General features: G+C 41.7%; 1 protein-coding gene across 5 annotated transcripts; it reads right to left on the bottom strand.

The window, feature by feature from the left end:
* Nucleotides 1-1,064: 1,064 nt before the first annotated feature.
* rnf44 (ring finger protein 44) lies at nt 1,065-9,790 on the bottom strand. 5 transcript variants are annotated; one of them, XM_048231182.1, is made up of 11 exons: nt 9,532-9,790; nt 5,030-5,228; nt 4,304-4,538; nt 3,998-4,165; nt 3,062-3,235; nt 2,401-2,562; nt 2,163-2,278; nt 1,865-1,952; nt 1,621-1,742; nt 1,422-1,521; nt 1,065-1,310 (listed from the first exon to the last, which is right to left on the bottom strand). In XM_048231182.1, the coding sequence occupies exons 2-11, from the start codon at nt 5,134-5,136 to the stop codon at nt 1,248-1,250; spliced, it is 1,335 nt and encodes a 444-aa protein (XP_048087139.1). In that variant the 5' UTR covers nt 5,137-5,228; nt 9,532-9,790; the 3' UTR covers nt 1,065-1,247. The 5 variants fall into 5 exon arrangements, with proteins under 5 accessions (XP_048087139.1, XP_048087140.1, XP_048087138.1 ...); XM_048231183.1 differs by lacking the exon at nt 9,532-9,790 and adding an exon at nt 8,559-8,734; XM_048231181.1 differs by lacking the exon at nt 9,532-9,790 and adding an exon at nt 7,111-7,465.
* Between the last annotated feature and the right edge of the window lie 3,467 nt (nt 9,791-13,257).

Here is a 13,257-nt window from a genome sequence, read left to right as displayed (position 1 = left end):
GCGCACCATGTTGTACCATTCGCTTTTTGACCCTGGAGGGCGTGGGCTGAACATGGAGGGCGTGCGGGGGCATGGTGTGGTGGCTTGTGCAGTGAGGCCAGATGAGCAATGGCAAGAGGCAGGCAGGCAGGCAGCCCCCCCCCCCCCCCCCCCCCCCACGCCGTGAGTCTGTGCCAGACGGGGTGTGCCCGATGCCAGAGCAGCGATGGTTAAAACACTCCATTTCATTGTCCCGCAACAACCTCGCGCCACCCTCCCCACCCACCCCCAAATGCCTCCCCTGCATAAGGGGAGGCTCCTAAACCCTTTTCAGGTCCATGTGAGCAAGTGGAAAATGTTGGGGAGGAGGGAGGGTTAGGGTTTCCAACCAGGTGCATGTCCATCGTTTGAAGTCATATTTTGCGTTGGATCGTTTTTTTCTTCTTCGTTTTTTTCTCCTTGTACATCAGGCGTTAAAAGATTCTGAACGTTTAACCACTGCAAGTCATACTTTCACAATAGCATTCGCAGGTGAAAATAAAGTTTTAAAACTAAAAATTGGATAGCGATATTGAAATTGTCGATACATTATTGCAAAAAACGTACATTATTTAACAAGTCACTTTGCCCATCACCTACACAAACATGCATCTATGGTGGTCAAACGGTTTCTTTTGAACCAGTGGAATGGCCCAGTAACTTCAACCAACCAACTGTTTAGGCCTTCTCTGTTCGCCTGATTGCACTATCTGCATATCCAACCATCCCCTCATCCCAGTCTTATAACTGCCTCTCGCTGCTGACCTTATAGTAGCGCCTTATGTGAAGAAAAGCCAGAATAACTAGAGAACATTCCATTAACAAAAGAAAATAGAAAATAAGAAAAATGGCAACTCATCACATACATGTTAAATCTTTGGAATCTGCAAAACACGAGGGCAGAAAAGAAAAAAGGTAACTTGGAAAGGAGAGAGATTAAATTCCATAACTATTGGTGGCTATAGTAGGCAGTAGCGTTGATGAAACTCACACGACGATGCACAGCAGAGGTCAAACACGTTCCATACAAAATCCAAGATTGCTTATTGGTTGAGGTGGGGGAGGGGGAGGGATGTTGGTATCAGTTTGGCTGGAGAGCACAGGTTAGGTGGCAGGTCATCCCCAGTCACAGGCTCCAGTTGTGTTGTCATTTTGTTGTTTTTTTTTTGTTCTTCTTCGTCCTGTGTTTTTTTTTGTGCTGTTTCCCCAATGCAGGACTTGGAGCTGGCTCAATCGACGTCCCGGTGAGCCTCCGAGGCGTCGGCTCGACAGATTGGACACGTGCGATTGGTCTGCAACATACAGGGACGGACACATTTACCAATATTCAACCCTACGATAACGACAAGCCATGCATGAGAGACTAACAAAGACAACATGGACAAAAGAGCAGAGGAACTTACCTTTAACCATTTGTCCACACACTTAGCATGAAACTCGTGGTTACAGGGTAGTACTCGGAGTAGCTGCCTTGACTCAAAATCGCTAAAGCATACAACACACCTGTTGTGGGGAGCAAATAATATAAACATACCAATGTTAATATTGGTCATCCACAAACAGGAAGCAGAACATCATCATGCATCATAGAGCAGTGCTTACAGAGTTTGTTCAGATTGGTGGTTCTCGGGATTGAACCGGTAGGACGGAAGCTGTTCTATGTCGGCTTTAGTGAGTCCTCGCGGTTTGGCCTCGCCAAGTCTCTCGGCCAAATTGAGCAATGCCTGAGAAGAATTCAAATTCCAATTTTACAATGTGATAGACCTCAAAAATATAAGAACCATCATCTACGTCTTTTTTTCATTAAAAGGTCAGACAGGTAAGAATTTAAAATCTTCTAAATTACCTCATAGTTCTCCATCTCTACATCATCCACATCCAGGTCAAGACTTATGGCTGGGCCCACTGCAGTTGGAGGCACTGGAAGCATTGAGCTGCAAAACACACAATCACCTCAACCACCTTTCCAATCCCATGAAGCTAGCAACAGGAACTTTCTGACCATTTCATAAACTGCCCATCTTTTAATGTTTCACGTTAAATAGAGCATTTACGCCAACACTGGCTAAACATCTGGACAAAATAAATACAAAATTATGTCCATGAAAAGTTAGTGTGAACTGAACGGATAGGATGGCACTTACAGGAAATAAGGTAAGAATCCAGGGTAGTAGGGGGGCGGTGGAGGGGGCGGGGGCAAAGGCTGCTGTAACCTGTATCTCTGTCCATTGACACGCCTTGGCAGGACATGGGGATATGGCTACAGCAAACCAGAGCAGAGACACACAATGTAACCAGAATACATTAAATGCCACAATAACCAATAACAGTCTGACTAAAATAATCCAGTCTGAGAACTGGAGAGGGGTCTGGGTCGCTTACCACTCCAAAGGGCAGTTCCTGGTGAAGTGGCTCTTGAGGAAGGTACTGCAGGGGCATTGAGGGAGGCATTGCTGGTGGATGATGTGCAGAAGGATAGGAGAAAGTCCCCATGGGGTGCTGGTCCCCTCTTAGGTCAACTTCATTTTCTACCCTCTGCAGAGGCTATGCAAGAAGACATATTTTAGCTCGTAACCAAAAACAGACCTCAAGAAGGGTATAGATTTATTGCATGCGACATCCCAACCACCAAAACCAACCAAAAGTTTGAAGGCTGGAGACAGCCACAGACCTATGCTACCACTATACCCCATGGGTACAAGAAAACAATCAGAGGGCATTTAAGTCTACAAGCTAGACTTCATTTAGACACATAAGCATTAGCCTAACATTGTGACAACAATTGTGTGTATGTATATAAAAATATGTTTGAGGAACCATACAATATAAAGTCTGCTTAGGGAGCCTTATCAAATCACATAAAACAAACATCATACAATCTGAACTGCCGATTTGACAAACTTTACCATTGGCTCATTGGTCAATCACCTGAATAATTTAGTAGGAAATCTTCAAATCAAACCTTTTCATTGACTTCAACGTAAAACCGAAGTTATGTCCGCCCAACAAAAAATACAAATATTCTGGTCGAACAGACACTCACCATGCGCGGATGCTGAGGCTGCAAGGGAACAAACTGGCTCAGAGGAGCAAGGTGTGGTGGCTGGTGTGGGGGCACAGGTGGAGAGGGGTGCAGTATAAAATGCTCACTGGAGATGAGTGGCGGGAAGGCTTGGTAAGACACTGGCAAATGCTGCATTGTACATGCTTGGATTAGCTGTAGAAAACATAAAACACACACAGAAATACAAACAATAAACATAAATTATTAATTGTAGAGCATTATTTAGGCTACTTGGGTCATGTCAGCATCTTTTGACATTTTACACAGTTTTGTTTCAATTTAGTCTGGAACCAACTAGACCACAACATTTTAAACAGTTTCCTTTTTTAAAAAATATTAAGGTGGCATCTCCCCAATAAGCCCTACAAGTGAAAGTTACAGATCATTAACTTTAGCAAATGCTTACTTGTATGAGCACATAAATTACATTCTACACACCGTCAACAGTTTGATCATGTACCAACACAAACATGACACAGGGAGTGGATATGTTGACAGCACAAATGCAATGGCTCAAGCAGACAACACGACTTGTGTACCATTTTGACATAATAGTCTTCCGTCAGTCTCTCCTAAGCGTCACATTCTCAGTGCATACACGACCTGGACCATTTCAATTAGATGCTACAAGTGAACTTTGACTAAATGTCTGAGCTATTGCGGCTAACAAGTGTCTACATACTCCTAATGGGAGGAACCTGAACAGAAGCAGTTTAATGGCTTTAACTGAAGCTGAGGTGAGTGCAAAATGACATCTAATCTGCATTACAAAAGAAAACACAACAGAGAGGGGAAGGCTTGATGGTTGTCTACAACAAAAACACTGACACAGAATAAAGCTGGAGTGGTATGGGGTCATAAGGTGTACACTACACAAACTTCGCTGACAATCCAGCTCTTCCTTTTCAAACTCACAGGAGGAGGAAGGCAGCAGAGCAGAGAGAGCTGTCCGCTGAACATTACCGAGCATGCTGGGAGCTGCTGAGTGTTGCACCCTGGGATAGGTTGCCCGGTGTGGATAGGAAAACCGTGGGTCGTCACCGTGGTAACTGTGTAAGATATTGGGACTGATCCTTGGTGCATCTTGAAGAGGAGAGATACAGAAAATACCATTTCAACAAAATGAACCCAACCAACATGACCTTGACCCCCTGCGCAGAGTAGCGGAGACTGTGCCCCAAGGACTTGTCCTAGTTCCATGGCTCCCACAGAGCCTCCTACCTGCTCGTGAAGATCCACCATGATGGGACTCTGCTGAGGAGGGTGCGTGGCAGGGTGGAGCATACGTGGCGGTGCGCTGGTATGGCTGTACTGTCTAGACTCATCTAAAGGAATCTGCTGCTGCTGATGCTGCGGCTGCTGAGAGAAGAGCGAGTGGTGGAAGTTCTCATCCTGGTGTAGGGAGCCGTGCAGGACAGGCCGATCTCGTTGACCCCACTGTCGTCGTAATGGAGGGCTACATCAGGACAAAACATACATGACTTAGTTGCTGTGACGGTGACCAGAGCAATTCCAGAAATCTTTAAGAGTGGGTGATTTAAATAGATAAATAGATAGATAGATAGATAGATAGATAGATAGATAAGAGATACTTTATTGATCCCCAAGGGGAAATTCAAGGTCCCAGTAGCTTAAGTATAAGTATATATACACTCAAACACACAGTGAGGTGAAGCACACACTAATCCCGGCGCAGTGAGCTGCCAGCAACAGCGGCGCTCGGGAGCAGTGAGGGGTTAGGTGCCTTGCTCAAGGGCACTTCAGCCGTACCTACTGGTCGGGGTTCGAACTGGCAACCCTCCGGTTACAAGTCCGAAGCGCTAATAAGGACAGTAAAAGATAAATCTTTACATCTTACAAATTTACATCAGACTGACAGGGTTATAGGGTCCCAGGCACTAAAGGTGCTAAAATCTTCAGTGGGCTTCAACAAAAGCTCTTACTCACCTTCTCCTGAGATGAACAGGGGTGTTGCAGGGCTCCCCAAGGAACCTCCTCTGATTTAAGGGGGCAGGTGGTGGCCGCCTATTCACTGCTATTTCCCATGGTCGCATTTGTGACGTCGTGGGGACGAGTCACACTCAGGAAGAGGGGGACCTTCAGTGCTGGAGGCACTTGTGTCTTGCTGCTTTGGATTGTCTTCACTCTGATAGAAACAAGAGACAGTTGGCCTACATCTTCAATTGAATTGCTTTCTCAAAAACGCCAAATTTTGATTGACACCATTTTTGTCACACACAATGTAATGTCATTAAAAGTTTTTTTTTGACAATACATTGCAGGGTTGCATGCAACTCTTATAAATTAGGCAGCAGCAAGTGACATATCCAAATAATCGTTTATATAGCTGTTCTTTATTTTAGCTGTAACGTGCAAGGGTAACTAACATGGAGATGGTTGAATAAGAAAGCTATGATGAGATGGATGATTAAATATCGAGAGTTCACCGTCCATTTTATTTAGCCTAATAAAGAAGTTTAATTATACTGCAAGTCAGTAAAAGGTTTTCATTAGAAATGGATTCAATCACTTGACAAGAGAAGTATGCCATTGTTAAGTCACCCTATTTCCCAAATTCTCTACACAGCTATGTAAACTATCCAAACGAGCACCTAATCACCCTCACACAACAAAACAATTAAAAATCGACATACGATTTGTCGGCATATTTGGTTCAACAACGAGAAATTAAAACATTTTTATTCGGCTACACTGACAAAACACAAAGGACTGTGCAGTGCAGAATGAGAGTACTGCAACTTTAACAACAAAGCAAGGAAAGCCATGTGCTCAGAGGGAGAAACAAAGCAATAACAAAGAGTCGACATGAAATGGAGTCCAATAACCAATCTAGCTGCACTTCAACACTTAAATCTCAATACTTTTAGAAAACCAGACGGATATAAACGCTTCGTCCATCAAACGGCTAATGTGTATATAAAGATAACATTACATAAAGCTACTAAGCTAAGCTGCTGTAATCTCGTTGGCTAAGTTAGCCTGATAGCTTCTAATAGCTAACATTAACGTTGGTCGGTAGACGGGCTCTAGTGTGAGCTTCAACAAAGACTTAGCTATCTGGCTAAAATTGGCTATCAACACCGAACAAATTAGCATAGCAAGCTTTCCAAGTTATTTAAACATATGATATATGCAATAGCAGTAAGCAAACGTTAGTATTCGACCATCAACTAAACACAAAAATAGTTGAAGAAACTCTAAGGTCATCTCTTACACCCGTATCGGTAACGTTACCTTGTAACGTTATGGATGAAGTGCAAACAACTTTAGCTCATTGGCTAAGATAACAATGCCTTTCTTGTCCAATGGAAGTTATCCTGGCATAGCAGGCTACCATGGCTAACGTTGACGTTACATATGATGACACACACATGACAAACATGCATTGCATTTATTATATGACCATAACGTTAACTGTTTCTAACTGTTCAAATCAACGTTACTTCTAACGTCAGCATAAGCTAGCCGACGTCAACCAAGCTAGAATTAACGTTACAAAACAGTGATCTCTATCTTGCTAAGCAAGCAGGAAATGCACACATTCCCCCCGAGTTATTAAATGTCATCATGAGGGATACAGTTGAAGTTGAAGGATTTACCCTAGTCAGTTGGTACCGTTAACCTTACTGTAACGTTAGCGACATTACAATTAACTGACGCTAACGTTATTGTTACATGCACTTTCTTAGGCCAGCACTGGCAGACGTTAACGTTAATTTACATGACTGCACATGCAGGCAGGTTAACGTTATGCGACAGTGGCAAAGGCGCTGGCAACGCAGCCTTTTGTTTTTAACGTTTTAGCTAACGTTAACGCCAATCAGTGCAACCCGTAAACAGAATAAAGAGGCAAACAAAAACAGTGATGATAACACTTAGCTAGTTAACGCTAAGCTAACTAACCGTAGCTAGATTGTTAGCCGTTTGGTAGCCACCACTCTGAGTACTCGTTATCATTAGCAAGTTAACGTGGAATAACGTTAACTTAGTTGCTAGTTAAATAGTACCTAACGTTAGTCGATATTCCGGTGTTTCTTCAATCGTAGAGGTGATAACTTATGAGCTAATCGAAAGCCTGAATGTGAACGATAGCTGTTGCTTGTTGATCTTGATGTGGAGAAGTCCAACAGACAAAAACAATGGCTTGCTTGCTATGGTTTGCGAAATGTCCCTATCGCAGAGCCATCCAAATGGCACAAAATTCATATTTTAGATAAGTTTCTTAGTAAACGAAATAACTGCTCCGTTTGCTTTAACATTCTAAGAAATATTTAATTCACAACATTCCTTAGCGCGCGTTTCATTTCATGTCTTGTTGGGAATAGAGTAGGCTACGACGACAACACCACGCCTTCATCTCTGAACTCGCTACGCAAGTGCCCCGAAGGACCAATCAAACAGAATCGACATAAAAACATAGATGGATAGATTGTATCCGATTTTGGAATTCTACTTTATCTCTGACTTGATATTTTGTTGGTTACATTCCTTGGCATATTACGCAGTCTATGGTTAGCCTATAACACACGCATAGCCTATCTGATTATGTATTTCCTACTGATTTGTCACTAATTAAAGTAGGCTAGGCTACAAAATAATTATTTCACACACGATTACGTCACAGACTACTTGGAGGTGCAAACAATATCGGAGTTTTGGTTAATTTGACCATCAGTTAACTTCGAAACAGGCACCTTACTCTGGGTAGACAACAGCAATAGCCTATGACTGTCATAGGAGTGATTGACGTAAAAAACATTATTATTACCTTTCTATATGATCTCAATGGCGATGCAGCTTGTTTGTTTGTTTGCACCTTCAACAGCATGGCATAGGCATAGCCTACCGGTTACCGCCCACAAATATCCATAAATGCCCGTTTGTTTGTGTCATAATTTAGATGGATCAAAGATGTTATAGACTTATTCTCATGTGAACGCAAGATTTAGGCTAGGCCACATTACATTGTGATGGCTAAACTCCTCTTCAAGTGATAGCCTAATGTAAAAGTTCATGATAAGGTTGGAAGTTAGCACGGCCTATGTTCAAGAGATCAAACAACAGTCAGAAGCCTAGGCCTAAAACGTCAAGTCTATAATTCTTAGAACATAGGCTACGCGATTTGTAAAACACCGATACAATTCAGGTGTTGTAGCCTACCCTTGGGTTCGGCTCCCAAATCATTGAATCAGGCTGTAATATTCTGGTCTAAGCCTAGTTCCAGGTAACACGTTACACATAAAGCAGGCCTAAACATCGAAACAACCTACGCTAATACATTCTCTCAGATAGTTAACATCTCATTGAGCACAGTAAAATCTAAGAACAACTTGAGAAGCCATGTGGGATAATAGATCAACCCATTTTCAAAATCGCAAAAGCAAATGATCAGACTGTCAACACAGGCTATGAAATGCAAAGACTAAACTAACCGATTATGGGTCTCTAGGCTTACCTAGACGCTGGACTTCTGACCGAAGAGGCATTTTTAGTGCTATTTTATAAGCTCACGGAAATGCATGAGGATAGAAAGGGAACGTTCAAATCTTGCATTCAGGTTAAGTATTCTGTTAAATACTTTTGATTACACTGCGCGAACAACAGAGAACGGGCGATGCATTTCCCGAACATGCGCTGATTCCATGCCCTCGCTGATTTGGCTGTTAACTCATCTCATTAGAGAATATGTGACATAGCCTACCCTGTTACGTAAGACTTGCAGCAAAACGAAGAGCTGCTAAAGAGGAAATGAAATATAGTTGGGTGCAAAAGCTATTGCTTTTTGTTTGAGCTATTTCAAGAAAACCCCAAGCTTAATGAAATATGTTGACTGCGGTTTTAAAAATGAGTTCATGAAGACATAGGTAATATTGAGTAGATAGGCCCTGTAAATATTATACCAGGCCCGTAACCCAAGTGTAAATATGACTGCAAATTACATTTTCCCAGTTCGAATAGATCTGCTTCTATTGCCATTTGTCCGGCAATATGAAAATATTCTATTAATCTTGGGTCGTTTTACAAATCATAAATGAGGCCTTTCCAGTTGCCACACTGCAGAGAAAATACTGTTGCATTCTCACTGATGATGAGACGGAAGAGATTTTTTTTTTTTGTAAATTGTGGTTACTTCTTGGCCTACCTACATATAGGCCTTCTGTCTACAAGGGACATTAACACAATGTAGCCTAATGGAAAACTATATGCACTGTCAGAAAAGAGCGCGTTTCCCATACTCTAACCTGAATGTAAACATTACAACATAGCTAGTTAGCAAGCAGCAAAACAAGGAGGGGCTCAAGGCTAGGGGGAAAAGACAAACAGAGAAACAAACGCCAATCGTGGAAAACGAGAAACCAAGTGTGCAGTCCAAAACAGCCCTGAGAAAAAAGCGGCGTTCATAACGTCAAAAATGTCCAAATAATTACCTGATTGTTAATTTGCAAGCATTTGATTCACTGTTAATTCTCCTTGTAATCCTTCACATCTCTTTCATATATTCGGTGCAGCATTATCTTCAGCTGTTCCTGTAAATGGAACATTCCGTGGATTTCACCACTATTGCAGAAAAAGGTACAAACATCGTCGCATCATCGAAAAACGGTGTGAATATTAACTTTTTCAGCCAATACAGTGCCATAGAAAGTAGTGACCTACATATAAAATGTACAGTAAACACTGACAATAGACAATTCCAACTCATATCGTTCCAGAGTTTGAATATTTTTGTAATATACCCCCTACCAAAACGTTTGGGAGGGCGCTCTCCATTACATGTAATTTTACCGTAAAACCGTTATTACTAGATACCCAGTGATTTCCTCAATGTCATGTGTCGGTTATCAAGATCACTGGAAAGTGGACAGGTCAGAAAAACCTTGGAGAGAAAATGTATTTAACCGACAATGCGCTTCAAGTCATCTTGTCTGGCAGAGGAATGCTCGGGATTTTTTTTTATTTTTCAATCGACCGTTTTTCTCCTTATGCTCGTTAACACTTATGTTACGGAGGAAAACGTTATTCATGGATTCATCCATTCATCCACCCCAAATTATGATCCACCCAAGCCTAGCGTTAGGCTATATTTTTGATGTAATACTGTTTTATCCGCTTCTTAGCGTTTGTAGTAGGCTAGGCCTAATCTTCTACAGATGGAAAGACGTGATTTTGACATGATTTTGATCACTCTAAATCTTTGTGAGATTTTGGAAGTCTTCACTGCAGTGCCCTTTACAGTTGGCATCCCTGGTCAAAACTCAAAATCGAGTAAAAAGAGGCATTACAAATCATCTTTTACCAATATGTCTCACACTGTAATCAACAAGGGAAAATCCAATTTAGAAGGAAAGTAAATTTATTCTGAAAAATATAGCCTACCCTATGAAGAGATACATGTTTCTAAATACACTTACACAAATGCATATAACCATATGCAACAGGCCTACTTTAACTACTCCTTTTGCCAATAAAACAGCTGGTAGGCTAGTCATCTCTTATACAGTAACACCTCATAAAGTTGAAGAAGAAAAAAAAACATGGGATTTGAGACCATTCCTCGTTACAGATTCTCTTCAGATCATCCAGATAGGCCTATAGCAGGGGTGGGCAAACTGCGGCCCGCGGGCCGGATCCGGCCCGCCAAGCACTTTCATCCGGCCCGCATCCGGCGAGCATTTCATTTGGTTATCAGGCTGCTCGCTATTTTTTTCCTGCGGTAGAGGCGACGTTGGTTAGTTTTACTGCAAACTGCTTTTCACCCCCCTTAGAGAACGTTTACAATGTCAGTGTCAAAACATCATGTTAAATAGAGATAACATCATGTTAAACGAAGTTAACTCTTAGTTATCTCCTTTTCAGCAGATCTAACGTGAACATTATGCGATCCATTTAATTGGGAACGCATCTGCACTCACGAGAGGGAGAGAGCCACAGGTTCCAGCTGGCTTGTCATTGTTGATAATTGATATCTCCTTTTTATAAGAAACTAAAAGGAAATCATGAAGGCAACAGTAGTTCCCACTACTGACCATTTAAAAACTGTGAGAGGGCCCAGCCGTAGGTACAGCACTAGCCATAGCGGAGCAGGCAGAAGATCATTGAGAAATAAACGTGAATTAAAGCGACAGTGCACAATTTATACATTTGTTAAACAACATAAAATTAGCAGTATATTTAAGCAATTCATATTTTAAAAGAAATACTTTTCATACTAAATTCTAGGCTATAATTTTTTTTTTATGTGTGTGTAGTGGGTGGTGGGCTGTGCCCAATGTGGCCCTTGAGCCAAAAAGTTTGCCCACCCCTGGCCTATAGCCTAGTTTATTTTAAGGGTATCCCAAAGGACTGCAATGGCTCTGGTCAGCTAACTGGACTGTAGCCTATAGTCACAGACAACATAAAGAACATCTGTAGCCCAGCCTACTCTGGGCGTAGCAGTTTCCAGTAGTCTTCTAAGTCAACACTTGTTTATGGGTGAGACAGGAGACCAGAGGGCTGTACCAACATGTTTATCAATATGTAAATAATCAACCTTTGCACTGGGAGTTTTTCTTACACTAAACATAAGGCAATGATAATAATTTCCATTTGTATGATTACTTTTATAGACAAGGCATGTCTCCATATCTCCTCTCTCCTTTAAAAACAAAATGTGTTTAATCTAGTTGTGGATGCTTCACTGGTATATTGGTCAATGTTTTTTTGTTTGTTTGTTTGTTTTTTGCTTATTCATGTTCATTTGTGTGCCATCAGGTATAATCACTGTGATGTTGACTGAGTATCAAATTTTCTGTTACTGGAAGGGTCACTCAGCTTGCCCCTTGAGAAGGTGTATCCGTTATAAAAAGTAACTCATAAACCAAAGTCGAATTTGATAAGATCAGTATGGCATGATAACCCCTGACATGAATTCCATTGACATATTTAGACATGTTGCGGTAATGCATCGTAATGACGATGTGCTCTTGATGATTCTGACATGCAAGTTATAGCTACAGCTTAGTAACTAACTTATTTACTAACTAATTCTAATTAACTACTAGCAATTTAATTTCTGGAACTTCTGCATGAATCACATCTCTCAAAAACTAAAATATTAGAAATGCTATATATTCCTTAAACCGGTCTATATTAGAGCGGTTTAAGGAACATGCAAGTCTGTGGGAAATTACCTTTTTTCCATCTACCTCAGAGTTAGATAGGCCTAAGAGGGTTCATACTCACTATAGCATAATTCACTGCAAGTGGCCTGTTCAAGTTAGCCATTAGCTTCCTTTTAGCTATAGGCTAACCGTAATAATCCATTTCCAGTGAATTATGCTAAGCTATGCTAGAGAAGGGCATGAATTGTCTGATCTAACTTTGGGGTAGATGGCAAATAAGCTAATTTTCCTTAAAGTTGTGTTTTTCTTTGTGACTGGATTCTCACCTGACAATTCTAGAGCTTAACGCTCTCATCTCTTGAAGATCATGGCTCACCCATCCTTTTGAGGTTTTACTCCTGCATGATATTTGAAAAGTAAAAATAATGCAACTTCATCCAACTTCATTAACAACATGCATTGATGCTAGTTCTATCGATGCCACTAAAAATGGCGTAAGTGGAGAACAGACTTTTTTTAAGGCATTGTTTTTGGTTGGTGGCAAACAAATTTGGCAAAGCCTTAAACGACTCTGAAAAGGATAATCCTTTGTCTGGCTCACAGTAATTGGAAGCAACAAATGGGGGAGGGAAACGGGGGCTCAACATGACGAGCTCATTAACGGACTCCAGAGAGGTGGGAGGAGCCTTAACTGGCTCTCTGTGTTGTGGTCTCACTAATTTGTATGGCTGTTAGGTTCTTGTTCTTGTGATGGTTCTTGTACTTTACCTATTATTATTTACATTATTTTGGTGTTACAGGAATGTTTGTTCTTGTTGTTGTTGTTGTTGTTGTATTTTGTGTCTGGACTGGAATGTCCCCCCGCCTCATCCCCTTCACTTCAGTGAGGTGGCAGTCAGGCCACAAGGCTGCATTCATTAGGAGTTGAGCTTTTGCTTCTGGTAAGCTGCCTGTGATGACCCTGGCATCCTGCTGTGAGGCCACCTCCAATGGGAGGCCTGGGATGCACCAACACGGGGTGCAATGGAGCATGTCTACAGCACTCTTCATATT

Source organism: Alosa alosa, chromosome 21 (assembly GCF_017589495.1).
Source record: "Alosa alosa isolate M-15738 ecotype Scorff River chromosome 21, AALO_Geno_1.1, whole genome shotgun sequence".
NCBI classification, from domain to species: Eukaryota; Metazoa; Chordata; class Actinopteri; order Clupeiformes; family Clupeidae; genus Alosa; species Alosa alosa.
Note: the sequence above shows the minus strand (reverse complement) of the source record. Positions and strands in the feature narration are given on the sequence as shown.

What these genes read in the sequence shown, in the direction of transcription:
- rnf44 (XM_048231182.1), bottom strand. Translation starts at nt 5,136, where the DNA reads ATGCGACCATGGGAAATAGCAGTGAATAGGCGGCCACCACCTGCCCCC. An exon ending in TGGTGGATCTTCACGAGCAG is followed by an intron (nt 4,166 to 4,303) that starts GTAGGAGGCTCT and finishes CTCCTCTTCAAG; the next exon opens with ATGCACCAAGGATCAGTCCC. An exon ending in TAGAGATGGAGAACTATGAG is followed by an intron (nt 1,743 to 1,864) that starts GTAATTTAGAAG and finishes AATTCTTCTCAG; the next exon opens with GCATTGCTCAATTTGGCCGA.